Source organism: Tursiops truncatus, chromosome 16 (assembly GCF_011762595.2).
Source record: "Tursiops truncatus isolate mTurTru1 chromosome 16, mTurTru1.mat.Y, whole genome shotgun sequence".
Classification (NCBI taxonomy): Eukaryota; Metazoa; Chordata; class Mammalia; order Artiodactyla; family Delphinidae; genus Tursiops; species Tursiops truncatus.
This window is the reverse complement of record NC_047049.1, coordinates 34813151-34840007: the sequence shown is the minus strand read 5'-3', so window position 1 is coordinate 34840007 and position 26857 is coordinate 34813151. Positions and strand designations below refer to the sequence as shown.

The window sequence follows — 26857 nt, the reverse complement described above, 5'->3', positions numbered from 1 at the left end:
GAGGCCGAGATCCAGGCACGGATAATAAGTGCCTTGCTGCAGGTCATACAGGGGCTCAGGACCAGAACCCAGACCCCCTGTCTGATAATTACGCTCTCTTTCTGTTACACCCTCGACACAATTTCCTGAGCGGATAGGATGATTACTTGCAGAACCTATTCCGTGCATATTCTCAGTGGCGATGTGTCTGTCGATGCAAGATGGAACGATACCTTTTACCTCTCCAGTTGCTTTATATTTAACTTATGAGTTAATAGCTGAGATAGAAAAGTTTTTGTTTATAGAATTAACTTGGGAAATCCACACCTTTTTTTCATGTTGTGTCCTCTAAGAGGACACGTTTGTTGTAAGAAACCTTTAAAACTTTTTAAAGTAACCATATGGACAAGCCATCCTAGACGTTTCTGGAAAAAAAAAAAGTTAAAAAAATTAATGACATTCAGTTTTTACAATGTGCTAGCTATATGTATGTTGTCTCATTTAATCGTCACAACTGTAGGAGGCTGGCATTCTTGTTTTCATTTTACAGTTTAAAAAACCGTAAGACTTAGAGACGATAAGTAACATTGCCCAGGTTATACATTTACTAAATGTGACTGGTGTCTGTTTAAGATTTTGCAGTCTAATAGAGGAGATTAAGAATGAATGTAACTGTAAATAAAAATAGAAGGAAAATGTAACAGGAGAGAAATAAGGGTAAAAAAAACCGGGGAGATTACACAGAGGATAGCTTTGGAAAAGGGTTTGAAGAATAGGTAGGCTCTAGATAGGGGAGCAGAAGAGCTCTTTGGATGGAGGGCATAGGACCTGCAGAATGGACTATGGAAAGAGCCATCCTTTCAGTTTTCCTGAGCTTTGAATGATATGTTAAGGTCAGCCTGTGGAGGGTCTTATACGACAAGCTGAGAAATTTAAAGGTTTCTCTGTTACAGAGTAAAGAGGAGACACTGACATTCTTTGAGAAGAGGATCCAAATGTGATAGAATAAACTTGGTAGAACGTAAGTTGGGCTGCAGGTGGAGAGGTAATATTTGAGTAGGATGGCTGTGGATGGAATGGAAAAGGACATCCATTTGATTTGATTACCGACTAGGTGTGGAGTACAGAATGGAAATAGGGAGCATTTTGATAGGGAGGATAATGGCTTCAATTTTGAATCTTTTAGCTTGTGTTGGCAGTAACTCCTAATAGAGCAGTCAAGCAGATAGTTAAAATGCATTACTCAAGAGGTACCAGAGTTAATAGCCTCAGGTGTCATTTGTATAGATATGATAGTTGAGGCCTCAGGATTGGATGAATTTGTTATTATTCTGACTTAATCATAGCAGGTTTACAAATTAATGTTACAGTGAGGGAAATGTTCTATTCACCTGTTCACCCAGTTTGGAACATGTAATACTTGTTGCTAATACATTGGTGTTAATACAGTACGGGTAATTTGACACCTTTTTCTCTCGTCTTTTTAAAATTACTGTGGAAGAAGATATGGGAAAGCAGAACCACCAAAAGGAGTGATGACCAGCGATCTCATGAGAAGTCTGGATGTTAGTTCTCATGCCTCAGGACATCCAGTTGGGAACTCCACAGCAGCTCCTGGGATCAGACTTTCATCCACTTAATACCCCTGTTTGCCTGAACTACTAGAGCCAGTCCTAGCTAACCACGAATGGCTACCCAGAGGAAACACTTGGTGAAAGATTTCAATCCTTACATCACTTGCTATATCTGTAAAGGGTATCTGATCAAGCCAACTACAGTGACGGAATGCCTCCATACCTGTAAGTGTTCTTTATTTTGTCATCTACCTATCAGAAGTTTTGGGTTACACTTCTTCTTTTAAAACTACCACATTTTGGGGTTTTTCCTCTAGATTTTAACTTTTAAAACAATGAGTATTCTGAGAATTAACTTTGAATTTATTTTCAGAATTGAATTTCTCACTGGGATACCAGTGGTATGAATTTTTTCTTGTTTCTTTTTTAGATTGTTATAGTTCACTTTTATCTGATTTTAAAATGTTCTGAAAATCATAAGCAGTTATTGGTTAAACTATAACAGTTTTTTTTTACGTGAACTATTTCAGGTTTTCGCTTTTTAAAAATTTTACTGAAAGAATTAATATGCTCAGAGATTTTTTTAGGATCTGCATACTTTAATTCATTGTGGGTTTTTTAAAATCACTTTACTGAGGTATGGTTGACGTAAAAAAGCTGTACGTGTTTAATGTGTATAACTTGATGAGTTTAGAGATAAGTATATACACATGAAACCATCACCCACATCAATGCCATAAACCTTATCCATCACCTCCAAAAGTTTTCTCTCACCCTCGTTTATTATTATTATTATTGTGATAAGAACACAATGTAAAATCTACCCTCCTAGCAAATTTTTAAGTGTACAACACAGTATTGTTAACCGTGGGCACTATGCTGTACAGTAGATCTCTAGGACTTACTCATCTTGTATAACTGAAACTGTACCCTTTGACCAATGACCAACAGCCTCAGCATCCCCTGGGAACTTGTTAGAAATGCAGATTATCAGGACTCCCCCCAGAATTACTGAAGCACTCTGGGAGGAGGCCCAGACATCTGTGTTTAACAATCCCTCCAGGTGATTCTGAAGCACGCACAAGTTTGAGAATCACTGTTCTAATGAATGATCATATCTGTGGAACTCCTGACAAGTTTCTTTTTCACCTGTCCTATCAGTAGAGAGACATTTTTATAGCCACTTAGGCCAGTATTTCACCTATTTTTTGTGTTTTTGCCAATATGAATTTATTTTCCTATTTCAATGAAGGTAATTCCAGTACGTTCTAGTTTAATGCCTGTTATGTGCACCAAAGTAGATACTGTATATACTTGATTTCATTTTAGCTTTACAGTAACCTTGAAGCAGTTTGGAGGGGATGTGGGGAGACAGAGAGAGTATAGAGATTATCTTCACTTGTGGGTGTGGAAGCTTAAGAGCTAAGTCACTTGCCCAGTCCCGCAGCTTATGAGTAGGAGACCTGTATTCAGCTCCAAAGCCCATGCTCTTTCTAAGATAACCTGGGACATTTTTTTAATCCCCCCTTCAGCTATTCTCCCTCTGCTTAACCTACATACTATTATACCGGTAGTTTTAAACAGGGTTGCAAAAAAAGAATCACCTGTTAGTTGTTAAAATGGCAGATTTTATAAATATTTTACCACAAAAAAAAAGTCACCTAGGATGCTGTTTAAACATAAACTTTTTCACACCTCCACCTGGAGAGATTGGTGGGTGTTGTGATGAGGTCTGGACATGTGTATTTTGGCAAACCTCTCCAAGTGATGTTGATGTATACTTTTTGGAGGTATTACTGGGCCCATGCTGTTCAGTTACCAGTTAACTATGAACTGTCTTGAAATGCTCATTTACTGTTGCACTGTATCATTATCTAACTTGAACAGTTATCAGTTAAACATCATCAAACAGATATTTATTGAATGCCTACCGTGTGCCAGGCACCATTCTAGGCACAGAGAATAGCAGCAGTGAACAAGGTAGTCAAAAATCTCTGCTCTCAAGAAAGGGGAAAACCAATAATAAACATATGCCACGTTAGATTGTGTTAAATGCTATGAAGAACAAAGAAGGATTGTAGATAGGAGAGTTGGGGTCATTTTATATAGTGTGTCAGGGTTGGCCTCTTTGATATGATGACATTTGGACAGAAACCTGAAGGGATTGAACTCTGGATATATGGGAAGAGCGTTCTGGGCAGAGGGAAAAGCAAGTACACAGCCTTGAGGTGGGAATGCCCTTCGCAAGTTTAAGGAACAGCTAATCAGTGAGAAGGCTATTGCTGCAGGTCAGCTGAAAGATTATGGGGCCTTCAGCCAGGGTAATGAGGTGTGAGATGGAGGCAGGGAAGAGTGATTGACTGTGGATGTATTTTGGAGGAAGAACCAGTAGGATGTGGCTACTCTAGAGTGGGGACTGTCTTATACTTTCCTGTTTCCCACTACATGAAGCATGGCACCTGGACATGGTCCACAGTCTGTTTTGTTTTGCTTCTTCTGACATTAGTGCATTGTTTTTATAATTGGATTTGTCCGGCAAAACCTGCCAGTTCTGTTTGGCAGATGCGAAGAAAGCACAAATTCTCCAGTTTTTATCTATATAATACAGATTTTATATCTGTTCTTCTGAAAGAAAATTTTCTTTGGGACATAATGAAATCCCAGTTTAAATGTTATTTTTTTTAATATAAATTTATTTATTTATTTATTTATTTTGGCTGCGTTGGGTCTTCGTTGCTGCGCGCGGGCTTTCTCTAGATGTGGCGAGCAGGAGCTACTGTTCATTGTGGTGCGCGGGCTTCTCATTGCAGTGGCTTCTCATGTTGCAGAGCACGGGCTCTAGGCACGTGGGCTTCGGTAGTTGTGGCACGCAGGCTCGGTAGTTGTGGCTCGCAGACTCCAGAGTGCAGGCTCAGTAGTTGGTGGCGCACGGGCTTAGTTGCTCCACGGCATGTGGGATCTTCCCGGACCAGGGCTTGAACACGTGTCCCCTGCAATGGCAGGTGGATTCTCAACCACTGCGCCACCACGGAATTTCCTAAATGTTACTTTTTTGAAGGAAAAACAAAAGATTCTAGAAGTATAAACAATAAGTTTATAAGCAAGGGTTATGTTTATGTTTGCAACAGCAATTTAATTAAAGTCTAAAGGGATAGGTGACCGCTTAACAGCTCTTATCATTCTGGCCTGAAAAATCCCTTGGCAGTCAGCAAGCCCCTTTACTGAGAGAGAATGAACATGGCAGAATTGTGATTAAAAGACACAAATATGGCCTCTTTCATCCACAGAGAACACAGAACAGTAGAGTAAAAGATGGTGGAGTCAGGCACTCAACCCAGTGTCTTAGGAGACCTGAGGATTCTGTAGTGCTAAGCTTTATGCACTTTCTGGTCCTTGGATTTCTATATATTTCTTGGTTCATATTCATACTGGGGCTTATAGGCAAAAACTATCCCACTTGCAAAATATCCCCCTATTTGTATTGATAAAATAAATAGTACTGTAAAGCATGTTCCTTAATCATTGGTTGGCTCTATGATGTTACCTGGTTTTCTTAGGTATAAGGTGGGACAGATATATGTGGTACAATGATTTGGGATCAGTATAGATCCCAAATAGAGAACATGGCCCAATAGAGAAGATGGCCAAATGAGACAGGAGGAGAGTGAGAAGTGTTAAGTGACAATGAGGTACCCCCAGATAGTTTTCATCTTGACTTTGGCATATAAAAAATATCTTATTAAAATAACTTTGTACATAAACTATAATTTTATGATACTATAAGTAAAGAATGGGTAAACAGTAGTTCTTATTATGGAAACTCCCAATAAAAGAGAAAGATTTTGTTCTTACTATTCGAGTTTGACATGTGTAAATGGAGCTTTATTATTGGTGAGCAGAAGCAGCCTTTAGGACCAGTCCCTTCAGAACTCTGGTTCTATTCTGAAGGAATAGTAGTCAAGTTAGGGAATGTATAAAATATCAATAAATTTGGATGCTGTTAAGTGTGATGAAAATGAGGAAACAGAATGATGTAATAGCAGATATATGTCAGGATGTTGCAGCAGAATGAATGCCAGAGAAGGAACCAAAAAGAGTGTTTTCTGCAATTCCTGAAGCCATGGGCCCAAGGCCTTCTCAGGCGGGGACATACACGCTTGGGCCTGGCTGCAGTGGAGGTGCTTTGGGGTGGGAGGTGTAGGGATCATGAGTGGCTCTCCCTGCTTTGATATGGATAAACGGAGTTCCTTTACTCTTTCAGATTACTCTGCACATGCATCTCGACTCTTTCTCTCTCCTCGAATCAGTTTGTTGATCCCTGTTCTCCCATTAAGAAATTCGGGAGCTAACACTGCCTGGCTTCCCTGTGGATGTAGAAACAAGGGCCAAAATGACAGCAGACTGTCTGACTGCAGCAGCCCTTGGTGTTCTTAGCACTCAGCTCTGTGGAAGACAGAGAAAGGGGCAAGGCAGTCAGAAGGAAGGGGGAGGCAGAGATGGCAGCGCGGAATGTCCCACACTTCTGACAAGGAGTCGCAAAAAAAAAAAAAAAAAAGGGGGCTTATAAAAGCCCCATCTTTAAGTAGGCTCATACCTCAACTACTAATACCAGCTCCCTTCAGCAGACCAAGGACATTTGATAAAAGGATAATAAAACTTTAAAATGAGGTAAAATTTTAAAATACAGATGAGTTTTCCCTTTAAATGATCCCTTAATGCTAGATGAACTAAATCCACATGTCTATGAGGTAATTTTAACAACCTAACAAACGTGTGGTTTGTTAAGTTACATGTGGTTACATGTCTATGAGGTAATTTTTACAACCTAACAAACCTAAGGAAATAAATTTGTTCACACAAATAATTATTGAATTCTCTAAAATAAAGAATTAGATGTCAGGCACTTTGCTAGCCCGTGGAGTAGCGTGGTAAATAAGATAAATTTGGAACTTAAACTCTGCTGCAAAACTCATAAGCCAAGAAGAAATTTCTACAGGTGTATTTGGATCTATTTTTTTCTATTCTATATGAACTCACTTCCTCTGAGACTTCAACTGCCTATGCTGATGTCTCCCAAATCTTTATTCTAAGCATCAGAATCCCACTGGATGTCCACTTAGATGTCCTGAAGCCTCCTGGAACTTAACATTACCTAAAAGTGAATGACTGGGATGCCAACATTCAGTTGTCCAAGCAAGAAATATTCTCCATGCTTGACTCTCTTTACCCTCACTAACAAAACAGGGGCAAAGTTCTGTCTGGTCTCTCTCTGTAATCTCTCTTGAATCTGTCCCTTCACTCTCATCCTCTGTGACCTTTCTCACTCAGGTCCTCATTCCTTCTCACCAAAGTCCCTGCAGCCCACTTCTAAGCTGTGTCAGTGGTGATCATTTACAAGGGCTTACTGTCTTCATCGCTCAAGCTTCAGCCAACCCAAAATTTCCTAAAGGTACTCTACTGCCCTCAGGATAAATTAAAGCTACGCAGCTGTGACTGATTTCTGCCCTCTCCCTCCCCCCACCACCTGACACACTGCACACACATGGTTCAGCTGCTTGCTCTGCTTGGAACGTCTCCTGTATGCCTGGCTAGCAGCCGCCCATCCTTTAAAGCTCATCTACTCCAACATATGCCACCTGTCTACTCCCATAGGCCGATTTAGCTTAAGTGTATCCTTAGTACCTGGTACTTGAGTGTTCAGTAAAAGCTGAAATGAATAAATAAATGGTCAATCAGTTGATTAGTTTGTGTGTTTTTCCTTTCCAAGATTCAAATGCAGTGAAAGGTACCTTGAAAGGCATGTAGATAGTGTGGGTTAGGAACTACGGATTTTGAAAAACTGTCTTCTGAAATATAGGTGGGAGCTTTGTGGGTCATGGGTAGGGAGAGGGAGAGACGCAGGATTGGGGAGTAGAGATCGGTGGTTCTAAATTAAGGGATGCTCTATCTCTTGCACCAGGGTCCTGAGAAATTTTTGAGGTTGCTTAGAGTGTGTTTGCTGGTGGTTGTATAGGTTGTTGACTTAAAATGAAAGACTTTTCACTTAAACTAAGAACAAAGGAGCTTTGTTCCAGCAGCTAAAATGTGCAGAACACAGTGCATTGGTTCTTGACTCTTTTGTGGCTGGAGGCCTCTTTAAGAATCTGATGATTCTTTCCTCAGAAAAAAGGGAAGTTTATAGACATGGAATTCTGTGGCACAGGAAAAGAAAGCTTTCTTCTTTCTGCCTTTTCAGAAATTATGGTGGTAGTCCCTTAACTAAGATGAATTCTTTGGAAAAACATTGTTGTATTTAGTTTTCAATTTATGTAAAGAAGAAGGGTTAATTGATAATTAAATAGAATTGATGTGACAGTTAAGGGACTTGGTAATTTTATGTAGCACTGTGTAAGAATGAAGGAATAATTTAATCATAAGATGGTAAAATTTAAGTTCTACCATCATTTATTGTTTTTTGAACAAGTATCATAAATACACAAGTATTTAATTAAGGTACAGAGAACTCTTGATATGTTGATACTCAGTGTTTAAAAATCTTATGCCACATATACTTGCTGTTCAAAGTGCAGTCTCCACACCAGCAGCATCATCACCTGGGAGCTTGTTAGAATACACATTCTCAGGCCTTACCACAGACCTACTGAATCCGGATATCTGGGGAGAGGGCCGGAAATTTGTGTAATAGCAAGCCCTTCAGGTGATTTTGTGATTCACTAAAGTCTGAGAAGCACGCTCTGGACCAGACATTAATAATAACCAGCACCTCTAGAAGTAGGCAGTTTGTACTTTTAATCATACAGTAATTGAAGTAAATGCTAATAAAATTAAGATAATGGCTGTTATTTATTGAATGTTATATTGGGGGTCATGGGCTTTATACATGCATTGCCTTATTTAATCTTCCCAAGAACCCTTCTAGTTAAGTCAGTCAGCAAATGTTTATTAGCACCTACCTTGTGCCAGTCATTACTCTAGGCAGTGGGAAGACAGCAATAAACAATACAGATATAGTCTGTCCTCCTAAATTTATGTTTCAATAGAACAGACAGACAAAAAGCAAGTGAATGATGTAATTTTAGATTCTATGTATAACACATGCTATGAAGAAAAATAAGACAGAATAAGGTCTTGCTTGGAAGTTACCATCTGAGCAGAGAGCGTAAGTAATAGGAAGGAGCAAGCTATGAAAAGTTCGAGGGAAGAGTATTTCAGATTGGCATGCTAGTGTTTTTCACAGAGACAAAACTCAGAAAGGTTAAGTAACACAGCTAATAAGTGCTAGAGCTAGGTTCCTATTCCGGTCTGACTCAGGTACCTCTTCATAATAAATTGGGATATTTGCTAATTTTATTTTTTCTTCTTTCTGCTAGTCTACATTTTCTAAAATTTCTTTAAGCAGCATGTGAATTTTCAAAATATATATAGTAAGCCTCTTCTATGTTTTCATGACTGTATACCTGTCATTATGTACCCAATCAGGATCTGAATTTATTAATAATTCTGAGTGATAGCCATTATAATGAAGAAGAGATATAAATTGAACTTTCCAAGAATGTATTCTTTATAAAATTTGATTTTTAGAGTCAAGACTTACTTGTTTTTAGAGTAATAATCAAAGGCCTAGATAGGAACTGTACTTAAACCTAAATAGAAACCGTACTGGAAACCGTACTTTCAGTAGGTGCAAATATAATGTTCTAGGGTTGTGGTAGAAATGAGGTCACTGGTATAACTGATGTTACATATTTCAAACAATATTTTGGCAGAAACTAGTCATTCATGAAAATGATTATAGTGTTCATTTTGATGATTCTTTTTAAATAGGAAAGAATAATTATAGGCCTTAAACAATCTTGGTGTCATCTATTATTGGTAATAATGTTAAGAAGAATTATATCAGATATATGGTTCTTTTAGCTTTTGAAACTATGCATTAGGTAGTAAAGAATGTTTGAAAAGTTGAGCAAAGATTCATAGTGGACACTGAAAGACAAAACTAGGGGATAACAAATAAGTTGTCTTCTGTATTGGTTTCTGTGAATAAATTATATCTAGGTCAGGATGAGTTGGAACTAATACCAGTGATGGATTGAGAGAAAAATATGTAACCTAAAAACCAAATGTATTCGGAGTTAGAAATTGTGGTCGGTGTACAGTCATGTGTAAGAGTCTAGCACAAAGGCTGAGTGTAAACATTATGAACAAGTAGAGTCCAACCAGTGTAGAGGAGGCAGAAGATAATTTCTGTTTGGGTACTTTGACGATCTATCATATCTCCTGGTGTTGTATAACATACTGGGTTTTGCCAGACTTGTGTGTATATATATATCAGAAATTCAGAAACCAGTGAACAAAGCTATATTCTCTCAGAATGCTCAACTGCTGACATTACTCGGTTAACAGAAAATGATCATTTTATTTTAGAAAATTATGTAGCTTATATTGAATTAACTCATTTTAATTGTCAAGAAAATTACTAGTGAATTCAGAATCTCTTCCCTTGCCTTAGTTGAAAATCTAGGCTGATTTCTGACTTGACTACAGTAGTTCACCTGTAAGTCCTAAAATCGTGGCTCCCTCTTCTATTCCTAACCCTTGTGTCCTCATTTATTCCACAAATATTTACTGAGCACCTCCTCCTCCAGGTGCTATTCTGGGCACCTGGGACACATCAGGCAACATAGTAGGCGGTAAGTCAGAGTGTATAAATGACGGTACGCTCTGGTGGTAAATGCTACAGAAAAAGGGAAGGTCAGGCTGGGTACAGGGAATTGGGCAATCAGTGAGAGGGTATGACCACTTAAAGTAAGCCTGTGCTCAGGGTAGGCATCATCAGGAAGGTGGCAGTTGAACAGATTTAAGAAGGTAAAGGGGGTTGGCTGATCAGATACCTGATCCCAACCAGTTAGGAGTTGGACATAGGAGTCTGGAGATGATCAGCATTTAGATCATATTTAATCAGTGAGAGCGCCAAGGGAGTGAGCATAGATGGAGAAGGGGTGATGGCCAAGGCTGAGCCCTGGGCGCTGAGGGGGAGGAGGCAGTGAGGTAGGAGGAAACAGAGTAGGTCCTGGGAGGCAAAGCAAACACATAGTGTCTAGGAGGAGGGACTGGCCGAGTCAGTTGTGTTGATAAGATGGGACTGAAAGGCCCAGGCTGAGCAGCGCAGGCACCGTGGATAATCTCGCTGAGCACTTTCAGTGGAGTGGTAAGGAGTGGAAGTCTGGGTGGGTGTGAGAGGATGGAAATGTTTTAATTTCATTGTTTTGATAATTGTACAATGATTATGTAAGTCTTTCACCTTAATGAAGTTAAAGAAGGGGTGAAAAAAGAATGGGAAGAGAGGTATTAGAGAGAGAGTATAGGTAGCTCTGAAATGGAGTGATAGCTGACAAGGGAAGTAGGGTCAACAGAAGTTTGATTCTTTTTTTTAAAGATGGGGAAATAATATGTTTGAATGTTGATGGGAATCTTCAGCAGATAGCAGAAGACTGACACAGGCGAGAGAGAGAAGCAATGGAGCAATGTTCTCGGGTCGTTGGAAGAGGGTCTAGTGAACAGAGCAGAGATTGACACGTGAAAGTTCTAGAAACAGGCAAGACCACAAAGTTTAGATGTTAGTGAGTGAGTAGGTATGGTGATATAAATTCTGTTGCCTTTTTTTTTCTTCTTTCCTTTTGTTTTCAGTAGAACAGGAAGTGAGGTCATCAGTGGAGAGTGGAGATGGGGGAGGATAAGTGAGGGCTTGAGGAGAGAGGAGAAAAGGTATGAAGTATTGGTGAAGAGCATATGGAATTAGGGCATTGAGGGTGACTGCCTGGCAGATGAAGGACCCATTTTTGAGGGTCATGGTCATGAATTTAAGGTGAGAGACCAATCAGCATGATGCATGTTTTTCTCCCACAATGTTCAGCTGTAATCTTGCAGAGCAGAGTAAGCAGAGTTGGATTTAGCCAGGGTTAATCGTTTAACTGAGCAAGTATGACAAAAGAAGAGAAGGGAAGACGAGTTGAAGTAGAGCAAAGCTATTTAGAGTCTGTGTGAGGAAGTGATTATTCTGATTGGTCATGGAATTTATGTTGATAAGGAGGGGAATGAGATCATTATTGCACTCACTGACCTACTAGAGTCTGCCCTCACCCTGGAGTCCCACTTGACTCCATAAGCCTGTCTCTGGAAGGCCCTCCTGGACTTCGTGGTCTCCTGACCTGCTTGGTCTCAGGTTCCCCTAGTGTGCTGAAGCCCCAAGACTGTGTCCTGACCCTGTCCAGCAAGCTCTGCCTTGCTGCCTGTCCCTCTGTCCTGGCAAAAACAAGAATAAAGCATTCTCCTCAGTAGAAAGTAATGCTATCCTTAGTGTTCTCCATGAAATTGCAACTCATGTAGGCCTTTGAAAGAACTGTGCCACGTGTAACGTAAGATGTTCATTAGTTCCTTATGTGAGTAAAACCAGGAGATACTGTCTCATGGAAGCAAATTACAGCTATTCTGGAAAAATTTAGAAATAATGTCAGTTTCACATGTAAATATGTATCAAAAGCAACAAACTGATGCCTCTTCTCTTTGCAGATGACCACAGTTTACTTATAAATTGTTAGTAGATAACAGGCAAATTTTTCAAAGGTGAACTGTATCAAATGAGTGTTATTAAGAAGGGCACATAAAGATAGTGATGTGCTTAAGGAAGGAGGAAAAAATATGCTTCTATGTTGACAGATAAAACCAACACACTCAGGTGATTTTAACGAAGTCAGCCTTTGATCACTTTTAATAAACAGGGCATTACTAATGAATGACATGACCAAGGACATGAGAGAAAAGACTGTTATTGTTTTATTATCAGTGATAGCAGAATTGGTGCTCAAGAAGAGAAATTTCCGTAGATCACTGTGTCATTAAAAGCTGGGAAGTTAGCTTTCTATGAGAGATGTGGGCGGACCGTACATCCAAGATAGCAACAACAGATGGGCTTTGTACCTGTTGTGAAGAACCCGCTCCCCTCAAGAACTTGAAAATAAAAAAATAGGATAGCCTTTTAATAGTTAAACTGTGGCATCAATATAAAATGGTGCTTCAGAGCAGGTATATGCAAAGTGATCCGGAAGAGACACAACAAGGTTTCTCCTAGACCAGTGGGACTGTGCTAGAATTGTATTAAACATGTAAAGTTAAGGAAGGAGCATATAATGTGAAAGTGTTGGTCAATCTTGGACCCTCAACCCCAGAAAAAGAAGTATCATACATGCAAAGATAGGCAGTTCCCATTCAGCTGAAGCAGTGTGCCATAAATATCATACTTGAGTTGCAAGACTATCTCTAGGGTGAACATGGCTGCAGAGGGTTAATACCAGTACATGATAGATACTTCAAGTTCCATTAGCAAGGTATCTGTTATTTAAGACAGATGCGTCAAACTAATCATGGTCTGATGCCACTCAATATTTGGTTACTGATTTTGATGCATATGATTTTATGCTCATCTAGCAATCTAACTTACAGTGATAGCTCATATTTATTAAACATAAGTTACCACTCGTTTACACATTTTACATATATTATCTCATTTAATCTTCCTAAGAACCCTGTGAGGTAGATACCCTTGTTATCTCCCTGTACAGAGAAGCACAAAGTAATTTGCCTAATGGCAGAACCTGGGATTCAGATCCAGCTCTCTGCCTCAAGATTATCTTTCATCTAGAACAACTGTGCCATACTGCCTGGGCTTCTCATGTAAGTCTGCATTATAGAGAGAGAACACATTCATCGCATATTCTTTTGATTATGTTTTGTCCTGTGTCAGCGATTCCCTAATGGTGAATGAGAAAGTGGCTTCTGGTTAGGATTTGGCAGAGGGCCAAATCCTGGAATGGGGCAGCCTCACTGAGGCACTAGCCAGTAAGGATTTTGTGGCTGGGTTTTCCCAGTTGTCTTCTGGCTGCTTCAATGAGAGCTTTGCACAGTGAGAGTCCTGGTGCTAATCTCCCAGAGATATTGATTTAATTGGTCTGGGATGGGGACCATGAATCCGTTCTTTTAGAAAGTCTCATTGTTGATTGTGGTGCCCATCTAAATTCGAAAACCACTGCTTTAGATGACACAATGACTCTTTCCCTGCTAATCTGTATAACAACCTAGTTCAAATCTAAGACATGGTAAAAGGAACAATTTCACTTAGTAAGCCTTGGGCAGAAGTTTAATGATGGTTGTGATGAGCTAAATATAAAGATCAGTTAAAAATATGAAATCCTGGTGCTCGGGACCAAATGGTATTGATTTTAAGATGTGTTGCATAGTGGTTTGGATTTTAGGCCTTGAGCTGCACATCCAGCCTGGGGTTGGGTGCCATGTCGGCTACACAGCTGGGCAGATGTGGGCAGCCTGCTCAGGCTCTCCGGTATCGCATTCCTCCTTTGCCAGAGGAGGATGATAGCAGTCCATACAGTAAGCCGTACAAAGCCCTGAGCCTGATGTTTGGTTAATGCTCAATAAATGTTGGCACTTGTTACCATTTAAGTGTTTTTGCAACTGGGGATATCTTTGGTGAGCCTAACTCCCTTTCTGACCAGGTGTTTCTGCTGGCTCCAGCATCTCTCTGTAGAGTGGCTGGTGAGGATGAAGTCTCTCCTTGGTCTTCACACACAGTCTTAACCGCAGACTGGGACCTTTTTAAACATCATTCTTGGACCAGTTGAGTTAACCAGTACAGCAGTTGAGCAGTTAGACAGCTTAGTGTTAAATCTTTAAGATACTTTTAAAATGTGTTTTTCAGCTCATATAAAAACCAAATTATAAACTAAGAATCAAAGGTCAGTTTTGTAGTGATGAGTTTTTTTTAAGCGTCTAAGGGAAAGCAAATTCTCATTTTACTTTTTTTTTTTTTTTCCAGTTTCAGTGAAGTTCTGGCCTGTATTTCCTCAGGTTCTAATTTATATAAGTTTGTGCTTTATTTAACAGCTTTTAAAAGCATGTGAGAGATGTATTTTCTAGAATTTTTTAATTTAAGGACTATATAAGCTACCTGAAAGGGCTATTTTGTGCAAAATATTCAGTTTAAAAGGAGTTCTAATTCTACAAGTGGACATATCTAAGGCTCCCAAATTAAGGGATAAGGCATTCTTTTTCTGTATGCCTTAGATGTATAGATATAAAATTAGAAGACAGTGTAGCATATAGGTATGCACTGGATAAGACAGTGGGCTCTTGATTCAAATCCTGGCTTTCGCCACTTACTGGCTCCATGATTTTGGGCAAACTGCTGAAGTTCTCTATTCCGTTTCTTCATCTGTAAGAGGCCTAATAATATTACCTAATTAATGGGGTTTTAATGAATATTAAATTATGAAATTGTGTCGAATTAAATATATTTTGAAGTGTTTGGGTGGTACCTGTTACATAAACCTTTTAATTGTTAGTGATTATGATGAAAATGATGACATCCACCACCAAATCATCTGAACAAAAAAGAAAACTAGAGTAAATATTATATTTCAACATCTTAAATTTTTCTCTTAAACTATTTGAAAAAAATTTAATTAAAGACAATTACGTGCCTTAGCCTCTGTAAAAAAATTTTTTTAATTCTTTTAATGTAATATTTTATGTAGTAAGGTTAATTCCTATGCCCTATGGGATGGCTTATCTGTCATGTTTACTTGGTGGTCAGATTTAGCAGAGATGCTAAAGATGTTTTGGGGGGATGGTATTTCTACATTACATTCTTTTCCTTTGTAAAGTTAAAAACATTTTTTTAATCTGCAAAATTTGATTTCATATCAGAAATCCTGGATTCAAGTCTCTGTGCTGCCGTTCATCAGGGAAGGCAGGTTACCTAGCTTGTAAAAACCTCTTCTCCTTCATCTGCAAAAGTAGAATAAGATACTGTATCTCAAATGTTGATGTGAAAAATAAATTCACCTCCTGATAGGGCTTTCTATCTCCCTCTGTTGAGCACTATTCAGTAGAAATAAAATGTGAGCCACCTGTGTAATTTTAAATTTTCTAGAAGCCACTTAAAAAAAAACAAATGAAATAGTTTTAATATATTTTATTTAATCCAATGTCTAAAATATTATCAGTTCCACATGTAATTAATATAACATTAATGAGATTTTTTTCATTCTAAAAATCTGGCATGTGTTTTACACTTACAGCACATCTCAACTTGAAGTAGCAACATTTCAAGTGCTTGGGAGCCACATGCCGCTAGTGGCTATCGTGTTGGACAGTCCAGATCTAGAATATAGATTAATATTCCCCATCAGCATCCTTGAGCACTGGGGCTGCCTTGGCCTTAAGCAGCCTTATTCTTGAAACTGTGTGCACCTCTGGACAAATGAGCCTCACATTTCTTTCTTGAACAACCTAGATTAGTATCTTTGCCCCTGGGAGGATAGGCTCCTGCCCTTAGCCTTTTGGCTGACCTAGATGAAGACTTGCTCTGGGCATGTCATGTGCCTCTCTGTTTGGCCAAGGCCGGTAGACAACCAGGAATTCCTGAATACCTTGAGCATGATAAACCTTTTGAACGACAGAGCCCCAGGGCAGGATCAGAGATTCAGGACAAGATCAGGCTTTATAATACCCCTTCATTCTTGCCTCTTATCTGTACTATTGGCCTTCTTTCCCAAATTTCAGAGATGTATCTAGTGTCCCTGGGAAAAGAGCAAATACCAGCAATCTGCAAAAGAATTCAGCTTTTTTTCCTTCTACCTCAGTGTGGCTTAGCAAGGCAGCCGTCCCTCCCAAACATTAACTTTTTAAAAGACATTTAGAATGTTTTGGAGGCCAAGAAATTTGGAGGACAGATATATTCATATCTAAGCTTCTTTTTTAAGGTTTTCTAATACTGTCTTCATCCAAATTTTGTGAGAATTATAGTAAAGGGTTGTTACCCTAATAGCTGTATGTCATGGTAAAAAGAGGTAGAGAATAGGGGACTCGGGTGTACTCTTACAACAAAAGAATCTGCTCAGATGTTACCTTCTTAGGAAGTCCTACCCTGATCACTCGTACCTAACATAGCTACGAGCCCCCAGCACGCACGTGTGCGTTCTCGTGCTCTCTCCCTCCCCCCTCTCTCCCCCTCCCTCCCCCTCTCTCCCCCTCCCTCCCCCCTCTCTCCCCCTCCCTCTCCTTCCCTCCCTCCCTCTCCCTCCCTCCCTCCCCCTCCCTCCCTCTCTCCCTCTCTCTCCCCCCTTCTCTCTCCCCCCTTCTCTCTCTCCCCCCTTCTCTCTCTCCCCCCTTCTCTCTCTCCCCCCTCCCTCTCCTCCCTCCCTCCCTCCCTCCCTCTCCCTCTCCCTCTCCCTCTCCCTCTCCCTCTCCCTCTCTCTCTGGCACGCACACACGCGCCCACTCTATCATTTTTGTGTTTGTTTTGTAAATATCACTTATTACTAACTAAAATTCTTTCACTTCCCAAATAGAATATAAGCTCCATAAGGGTATGGACTTTGTTTTGTTTACCCCTGCACCCCCAACTTCTAGTACAATGCTTGGCTATTGAATCGATGAATAAATAAGTGAAAGGAAATACCAAGATACTATTCTCTGGATGTACTGATAATTTTAAAATTATTTACTGAGGAGAATTCTTCCCCGACCATTGTTGCTCTGACCAGTATGTGTGATGTGTTTGAACTTTCAGACCTAATCTCAGTGGTAGGAATCCTAGTGTGTACTCTTGATCAATTGTTTACATAAACTTTTACTTGTTTTAGATAGTGTGGGGCTTAAGGAGGGGGGAAAGTAGTTTGTAATGGAGTTGTAAAAGGGGGAGCTGATCAGTACCAGGTGAAAATTTAAGATTACACAGGGTAATAAAATGGAGGAGGGGGTATTGGAATAGGGAATTGGACTGAAAAATTCTTATAGTTCAGATGCTGTAAATATGTCAAAGGTTTTTGAGCAAGACAATTGATAGGTAAGAAGCTTAGGGAAAAGGTGGGAGAGATTCATAACCAGAAAGATTAGTATTATTTGGAGTATTATTTGGAGGAGTGGCAGGCTGTATAGGCTTGTGGCCAAAAAGCCACAAATCATATTTTTGTTGTCTTTGTTTATAATCTTTATTTGAAATCTTAATTATCCCTTTCAGTTTCTCAGTCATTCTTTCGGTTTACCTCTTGTGCTTTTGTACCAGCTTGATGTCACTACCCATACTTCGTGCCCCTTGGAATTATGGTATCTGTGAGCACAAACTCATCATACTCTGCACAGGCCAGAAGTTCCGTTGTAACTCTTGGCTAGTCCCAGGAGCACCCTGCCAGTAAAAAGTAATCCAGACATACTGAAAACTCTCAAGTATTATTAAGAACTATTTATGTTGCATTCAAATAAACTTTTAGTAAAAGAAATAAATGCAGACTTACCAGCTTTTTTTTTATAATATGTATATTTTTATTTTGCCATCCATCAATTTTGCTAATTTATCCAAGATCCCCATGGATACCAAAATCTTCTGAGGCTCAAGTCCCTTACAGTCGGCCCTCCATATCCGCGAGTTCCACATCTGCAGATACCATCGGTCTTCTAAATAGAGCTACATAGAAAATCCATGGTTTCGTAATTAATAATTTCACACACATAAATATTTGAATTTGAGATTCTGTATGTTCAAAGCTTACATTTATGAGTACTTTCTAGCCCTGTTAATTTTGAGATAATTTTAACAGAATATTTTTTTCATATTTCCAGTTTGGGGGTAAATTTCTAAAATCTCTAAAGATAACATACTAGATTTTCAGGTTTTTTCAACATTGCATGGAAAGTGAATCTTTAATTTACACAGATTTTGTGCTTCAGATTTGATTTTTATTTGGAGAAGAAAGGATGGGCCTGACTTACCAGCTTCTACCTTTCCTTGTTCTACTTCTTTAAATGAAAACCTTATCATTTTATGTAAACGCATCAGCTTTTTTTATAGTGCTATGAATAAATTGTTTGGTTTGTGAATATATTTAAAAAACAATAAGCAAAATAGTCTATACTTTTTATATTGTGGCAGTAGGCTTTATTTCAGTTGGTTCTTTTCTATAGTGTTATAATTTTAAGGTTTTATTGATTAAAGAATGGTATTTTACATGTAGTAGATAATTTTTAAGGACTATTTCTAATTACATTAAGTTCAAATGATGCATTTTAACCTAACATCTTTTTTCTTCTCAGTCTGTAAGACTTGTATTGTCCAGCACTTTGAAGACAGCAATGATTGTCCAAGGTGTGGCAACCAGGTTCATGAGACAAACCCGTTAGAAATGTTGAGGTACGTAAATGTAGTTTTAGTTCAACTAACTTAAATAAATTACATAAACTCTTAATTTTTATTATGCATCATATTTGTTAGCGCTTTGACTCAGTTAATGTAGGTTTTATGATTTTCATTTTAAAGCATTTTATTTCAATTTAAAGTATTTTATTAAGAGGACATGAAAAACAAGGCTGTGCATATTAAATATTTAAGAAACACATTTCCAAGTTAAAAATTATAACTTTATCTCAGGCTCTGAGTTACTTTAGTTGTAGTTATTTTCAGTATTTTAGATTTATTTATTTATTTTCGCTGTGTTGGGTCTTCGTTGCTTCACGCAGGCTTTCTCTGGTTGCAGTGAGCGGGGGCCACTCTTCCTTGTGGTGTGCGGGCTTCTCATTGCGGTGGCTTCTCTTGTTGTGGAGCACGGGCTCTAGGCACATGGGCTTCAGCAGTTGTGGCTCACAGCTCTAGAGCGCAGGCTTGGTAGTTGTGGCACATGGGCTTAGTTGCTCCATGGCATGTGTGATCTTCCCGGACCAGGGCTCGAACCTGTGTCCCCTGCATTGGCAGGAGGATTCTTAACCACTGCGCCACCAAGGAAGTCCCCTATTTTCAGTATTTTAATATTCTACAAAATACTCTATATTTGCTGAGCTACACGGTAGTGGAAAGAGGGCAGACCTGATGGTCAGGGATACTAATCTTGATACTATTAATTTTTAAAACTGTATCATATATTCAAAAAGAGTGTACAAACATTTATGTAAAACTTAAAGGAATTTTTAAAATGACTACCTTTTTACCATTTACTTACTGGTATAATCATTATACCAAATAATAATAATAATATAAAGAAGTATAATCATATATTTTTAAAGATAGAAGTGCTACATAAGATCTTAATCCAAACCCTTTTTCAGGATTAGAAATTGAAATTTATAGAAGTGACACAACATTGCCTAAGGTCCTAGCAAACTCAGATGTTACTTCCCAGCTACAAACCAGGTGTCCTCACCACTAAGCCCATTTTCTTCCCACTGTTCCTACCATAGCTGTACCATAGATCAGCTGTGCAATCTCAGGAAAGTACCCTGTTGAATTAGATATTCTCTAGAGAGCCCTTACTAACTTCATCTCTATGTGATGTTTGCCATCATTCTATAAGTCTGGATTTGTAAGTCTTACATTTTAGACTTCTTTTCTATGTTAGTACCTATAGTTGGAATAATTTGTCTATAAGTAAACGTCTGGCCCATTGGTTTTCAAAGTGTGGTCCCCAAACCATTAGTATCTTATTAGAAACGGCAGTTCTTGGGCCCCGCCTCAGACCCTCTGAATCAGCAACTCTGAGAAGGTGCTGTAAGTGAAGGGCGTCAGAGGTATGAAGGGACGGACAGATGCCAGCTTTAAATAAAACGGTAAGGATAGGCCTCATTGAGAAGGTGAGATCTGAGCACAGAATTGCTGTCTCTGAGGGAATTAGCCATGCATAAATCTGAGGAGAGCGTGCCTGCTCCAGGTCAGGGCAGCAGCCAGTGCACACGGCCTGAGTCATGAGTTAGGAGGGCACCTGCAACTTGTCTGAGGAGCAGCGTGGGAGCCTGGGTAGTGGGCCAGGAGCTCAGAGATTGTGGACCTGACCTCTGACCTGAGCAATTAGAGAATGGGCTTGTCATTAACGGAGATAAGGAAGACTAAGGATAGAGCAGGTTTGGGGGACAGGTAGATGGGGAGTTTGGATTTGGACAAGTTGAGTCTGTTAAGTCTGTTAATCATTTCAGAGAAGAGAGAAGTTGGCAGGTCTGTGATTCAAGGGGAGAGGTCTGGCTGGGGTTAAATATCTGGCAGTCTTCAGCATGTAGACAGTATTTAAAACTGTGGGACTGGATGAGATGATGCACGGGTGTGAGTGCAGAGAGAAGAGTAGAGGACCAAGGATTGATCCCTGGAGCATTCCAACATTGAGAGGTCAGGGAGAGGAGGAAGAACCAGCAAAGGAAACTGAAAAGGCACAGTCAGTACAGGAGAGGGAGGATCCAAGTGTGTGGCTTGGAAGCCAAGCAAAGAAGAGGGAGTGATGGACTGTGTCTGATGTTGTAAGGTGAAGACAGAGTTGACGGTTGGATTTGGCAACTTGGAGGTCATCAGCCTTGACAAGAGCACTTTCAGTAGAGCTGTGAGGCAAAAACCTAACTGGATTGTTACAGGAGAGAAAGGGAGGAAGAAGAATTAAAAACAGCGAGTATAGACAACTTTCTCAAGTTTTGCCACAAATGGGAGTGGGAGCAAAGAAATGGGGTGGTAGCCGTTCAGAGAAGTACAGTCAAGAAGGTTTTCTGTTTTGTTGTGATATGGGAGGAATAATGGCATGTGTGAAGGGACTAATCCAAGAGCAAAAAGGTAATAATAGAGTTGGGGAGAGAGGGCGTTGCTGAAGCAGTGTTCTTGGGTGGTTGAGAGGGAGTGAAATCTAATAGAAGAGACTGGCTTCCTACAGGTCATGTATAGCAGCAGGTAGGAGGGCAGAGTAGACATGGGTGCAGATGCCATAGGTAGATGTGGTGGTCAGAGTCTGCAAGTTTGTGTCTCACTGAGGAGAAGATGTTTATCAGCCAAGAGTAAGGGGGGAAAAGGCGGGTGTAGGGGTTGGCAAGAGAAGAAAGTGTGTTGTCCAGGAAAGTAAGAGAATAAATGGACTGGGAAGTGTAGTGTGAGTCCTGGCAACCTGAAAGGCGCACCTGGGTTGTAGTTACGAATTTGAAGGGGTGTGGTTGGACTTTCCAGCCCATGGGTAGAAGGTGATGGAGAGCTGGATTGGACTGGTGGTGTGGTTACACCACATGATTCTGAGCAAGTGAGGGAGGGACAGGGGAGTCCAAAGTGCATGCAAGCTGTGGCTCTAGTGACTGCTGTGGGGTAGTCCTGAATGGATGGCGAGGGCAGCGAGAACATGACGTTGGTGAGGGGTGATGTCCTGCGGGGACAGGAATGGAACTAGTTGATTCCTGAACTGTTTGTGCATAGTAAGAAGAAAATTCTTTCAGAGAATTTCGGAATGGGTATGTAGCAGATGAAGAAAAGAAAGCAATTACTAACGCCAGGGAAAGAAAAAAATTGAAGGAGGGGATATCTTTAATCAGAGTACACTGTGAATATTTAGATAATCCTAACCATGTAAACACTCATTATTTTTAAAATGACAGTAAGACTATTAGGAAGATGAGAGTTGGGAAAACGTATGTTGGGAGGAAAGGGGCATGGCAGGATGATATCAGAGAGCTAAACCTTTATCTCCCACAGAAGGAGGTCAGAAAGACCTAGACAGCAGAGAAAGAATGGCTTTGTTTTTTAATCTATCATCCGTCTATCATATATATAGAAATATGAAAGTAAATACTAGACAAAACAGCTTGGATTTGAAAGCAGTTGCCCCTGGGGTTGTAGGAATCAGGAACAGAGAGAGCGGGGCATAAAAATGTTGTGTTTTCATATAAGGTTACAGGGAAGTTTGATTTGTAAATTATACATGTGTATTACATTGATAAAACAAATATTAAGAAGAAGAGAAATAATACTTCTCTTAAACACTGCTACTATTAAATAGTCTGGGAAAACTCTGTGAAGGAGTTAGTAGGTAAGTCCTGAAGAATCAGGTAACATCGGTTTGGTTGGAGAGTAGGAACTGGAAAAAAGTATTTGAGCCAGGATGAAGAGCATGAGGGAGGAAAACAGATTGGAAAAGGCGAGGCATTCTTGAGGATAATTGAGTAAGTCAGTTGGCTAGAGAAGAGCAACAAGAGAGCAGCACCAGTTACAGTTTGCAGGTTGAACTCAAGTTATATAAACACGTGAAGCCAGGTGGTAGGAAGAAATTAGTTCTCGAGCAGGCAAATAATGATCAAATTAGTGCTTAAGGAAAATTCACTATGAGCATGTCAAGGTAAAGGGAAACATCTCTATGCTGTCCTCTAAATAGGGTGGTAATTGAGGGAACGGAAGGATGGGAATGTGGAAAGACTAGGTGGGAGGAACATTGAGAAGCAGCTGTTTGGGGCTTGGTGAGTAAATATGTGAAGCAGGAGAGACAGGTAGGTTAAAATAATGCTTGCATTTTGAGCCTATTTGGGAATGATATGGTATCATTTCTAAATTTAATTTTTAAAAAGTAAGACAGGTATTCAGTATTTTGTTGAAGGAGAATAGATAAGAGAGTCTTGACATATATGAACAAAAGGAGGTGCTCGGGATATTCAACATCTGTTGGAAGTATGGAACTTGAGCTCAGCAGAGAGATGCAATGTGTGTTTGTGTATATATATGTTATCTGCCTATATGTTAGTTTTGAAGTCACAAAAGTGGATGAGATCTTCAAGGAAGGCGGCCTGTAGAAAAGGTCAGAGGGTGCAGAGAGCAGAGCAAAGGAGAATACTCAGATGTAGAGGTAGTTGGAAAAAGAAAAATATCTTAGGGACAAAGGGAGTTGATAGAAAAAAAGAAAAACCAGGAAAGGAAATTTTCAAGGAGGCAGCGTCAGGCAGCACTGATAAACTGTTGCAGAGCAATGAGGAGAAAAATGACTTTAAAAGTAAGATTTTTTAAATTTTAGCTCTCAAAAAATTTTAAATCTATTCATTATGGAAGTTATGGATGATTTGAGGAGTTCAGTCGAGTAAAAGAAGCAAAAGTATGTGACAGAAATAATGTCAACTGTGATTTCTTAGTTTTTCCAGTTGGAAGAAGAGGTTGTGTATCTGCTAACAGCTTGAAAAGACAATAGGTTAAGCCAAGGTTTGGGGGCTTTTTAGCTGTGAGAAGCGTAGCCGTGTTTTCAGTTGGAGGAGGGTCATGCCGCCGAGCAGGATGAAGGAGATGAGCGGAAAGGGTGTCTCAGGAGCAGCAGGACAAGATGAAGAAATGAAAGCCGTGGAAAGGAACAGTTGTGCTCAGATACAGCAGGAAAAGGAGACGAGAAAAATGTCAAGGGAAATATTTACGTTTTTTATCTAGGAAAAATGGTCTAAATTTCTCAGAAGAGAAGACTGGAGATTATTTCTTTCATAGGAAAGAGCCAGAGTTGTGGTAGAGATTTTGAAAGCAATAGCTGGCTGCATCAGCTATTGCTGTATAACAAACCGCCCCTAACTTTCATGCTGAACACAACAGTAAAAGCACTTATTATTCCTCAACAGTTCTGTGTGGCTCACAGATCCAGGTGGGTCTGCTGGTCTTGGCTGGGCTCGCTCTGGTGACTGCAGTCAGAGGCTGGTCAGTTGCTGCCCTGCCGATCCTGGCCTGGGTTCTGTCCTGTTGGGTTGGACTGTCCATGACCTAGTGTGAGATGGCCTCAGTAGGGCAGCTTGGCTCCTTGGACATAGTGTCCTCCAGACTCGTTCTAATGGTGGCACGATTCCAAGAAAGCACACCAAAGCACGTGATATGCCTCATAAGGCTTGCGCTCAGAGCTAAGCAGTGTCACTTGTGCCACATCCTTTTGGCCCGAGCACATTTCAGGGCTGGCCCATATTCTCAGAGTAGAGAAATAGACTCCATCCGTTTATCAAAGTCCTGTTCAGAGGGGCAAGATTGTAGAGAGAGCTGGGGACGGGACCATTTTTGTAATCTGTGTTCCACTGGGACAGGCTAGAAATAGATGTGCTCCACTCGCAGAGCAGTTGGGTGTGGTACTTGTGCCAAAACTGTGTATGTTCTATATTTTGTAGTATATGTGAGATGCAGATCTTAAATGGTTTACCTATTGGATTTTGATGTCTTCATTGTTTGTATATTCTCTTTTTTCCTCTTTGGAAGGTTGGATAACACATTAGAGGAAATTATATTTAAGTTGGTCCCTGGACTACGAGAACGTAAGTTGCTCTTTGGGTTCTTGCAGAGTTTTGTGTTTTGTGAAATCACCATTTCTGTTAAAGACTTCATGATTGTGTTTCTATTACTTTTATAATTTTTTCTTTTAAATTAGAAGAACTTGAGCGTGAGTCTGAATTTTGGAAGAAAAACAAGCCTCAAGAAAATGGACAAGGTGATTTTTTTTTACTTCTATATCTGATGGAATCTCTCAAGTTGGTCAGCTTTTTGTAGCTGTGGTGAACTAATCTGTCTCTTCAAGCTCAAGTTTCTCCTGTACAAGGGGTACAATTCATGTACCCCTTTACATTCTGAACCTTTCTCTGATTATGAACTTTTTATATAGAATCATGAGATTTTAAATAAATGCATGTAAATCTGGAGTCAGTCCAGTTGAAGGTAATTGGAAATAGAGGAAATTGGGAAGAGAAAAAGGAGATAAAACAGAAGAGTGACCTTTGATTATAGCAGTATTAGCTGGAGAGCTAAAGGAGACTGAAGTCAGAAATAGCCATAGCCTGCAACTAAACAGTGAGGCGTTTGCTGTTGTATTTTATTTTGTGTGTTTAATAGGAGAGGGAACTGGGACGTGGCTGAGAGCCAGATCAGAGGATCTTGCTATGCTCTGATAATCTGGAACGAACTTTTCATAGGTAGAGCTCAGATGATACAAATTTATATATCCTAAAATTTGAAAAATATTTCTAGACACTTATGGGAATTTTCCCCATCACCTATGCTAAGTGACCAAATTTCCCTTTTGGGTCCCAGGAGCCTCAGAAATCAGCAATTTTTAATAATTAAGGAAAGTGGCAAACATTACTGGGCAGAGTAATGTTTTTAGCATGTATATAATTCACACAAAAGAAAAAGAAGTACAACGTATCTGAAATTATAAGTAGTATCCTTTCTTATTGACGTTAAATATGAGGTTTGTTTCAAGATGGCCTAAAAATACCATGGAAATCTTTCAAGGATATATGTCTGTTTTTATAGGCTCACTTGTGAGCTCAGTCTTCCATCCCTGGTTTTTCTATACGATTCACAGGATTGTCAATTACATATCATTAAAATGGCTTTCTCACTTCATATGTAAAATGGGGATCAGAGTTTTTTTAGTTCAACTTAACTGTGCAGGGCTGGCTTCCTATAGCAGGGGAGGTTTGAGAATAGTTTTGAATGATTGGAATAAGGTAGCAAGGGATTATTTTTAATCTATAATCAAAACACTGAAATGGGCAAAGAAGCCAAGCCTGGCAAAAAACGACTTAACTAAAGGCTTGTTTTACCCAAGTGTAAATTGCAATTTAGACAGTAGTGCTATACTAAAAATATAGGTAAAATTGACTGAATGTTCCAGTTTTTGCCTGCTTTTTCAAGAGGACAGGAGCCAGGCCTTGTCATTAGAAGCTATAGGGTCGGGTTAGTCCATGACTGTGTGTCTTACAGATTGACTAGCGAAGGACTGTAGCCTACTTTGCGTTTATCTCCCTTTTCCCATATTTCTGCCTTTTTAAAGTATTTTATCATATTTGGTCTTTAGTTTGGGTGAAGAATTTGGACCTTTTCTTGGAGCTGGATCTTGGTTCATAGAAGGCAGCTCCTGTCTATGTGGGTTCCATACAAAAAGGCAGAAGAGAGAGCCCACCTGCCCTGTATGATAACATCTGTAATGCTTTTACTACAGTCATTAAAGAGGAGCTAAGTGGTCTTTTTTTTCCCTGGGATTTTCTATACTGTAATGCTTGGCTGACTAATTCTTTCAAGTTTCAGCTTACAGACATTTTATCTGGAAATCTCCCCTGAATCTCTGCTTCACCCCAGAGTTTGGGTTTATTAACTCTGTTATATGTGCCCACCTGGTCTATCTTACCTCTTATATCAGAGTCCTTATCGACATCTCCGTCTGTTTTCTTTACTTGCCTGTACCTCCTCCTAAATACTCTGACACGATGAGGGTGAGGATGATAACACTACAGTTTCAATATTGTTTCCTCAGGCTTAGTTAGTCTTAACAGAGTTCAAGGCACTCAGTAAATGAATGAATCAACAAATATAGTTGCATTATATGTAGCCTTCTGGTATTTCATAGGTTAAATACATTTGTTTATAGTATGCTACTCAGATTTCTTTGATGGTGTTTTAATGCTACATAGTTACATATATGTTAAAAAAGCTAATTCATTCTATTTAT

At 39.6% G+C, this 26857-nt stretch overlaps 1 protein-coding gene across 10 annotated transcripts in view; it reads left to right on the top strand.

Annotated features, from left to right (window-relative positions):
* PCGF5 (polycomb group ring finger 5) overlaps positions 1-26857 on the top strand; it is a 114722-nt gene that overhangs the window by 50006 nt on the left and 37859 nt on the right. For 8 of the 10 annotated variants that reach the window (XR_012326991.1, XR_004522662.2, XR_004522661.2 and 5 more), the window contains 4 exons: positions 1484-1778; positions 18717-18813; positions 24610-24665; positions 24779-24838. Coding sequence is in view for 7 of the 10 variants with exons in the window: in XM_033842602.2 (XP_033698493.1) it covers positions 1667-1778; positions 18717-18813; positions 24610-24665; positions 24779-24838 (325 nt within the window). In the remaining 3 variants the exon portion in view is untranslated. The remainder of the gene's footprint in view (positions 1-1483; positions 1779-18716; positions 18814-24609; positions 24666-24778; positions 24839-26857) is intronic. The other 2 variants (XM_033842600.2, XM_073794205.1) reach the window with 1 other exon arrangement.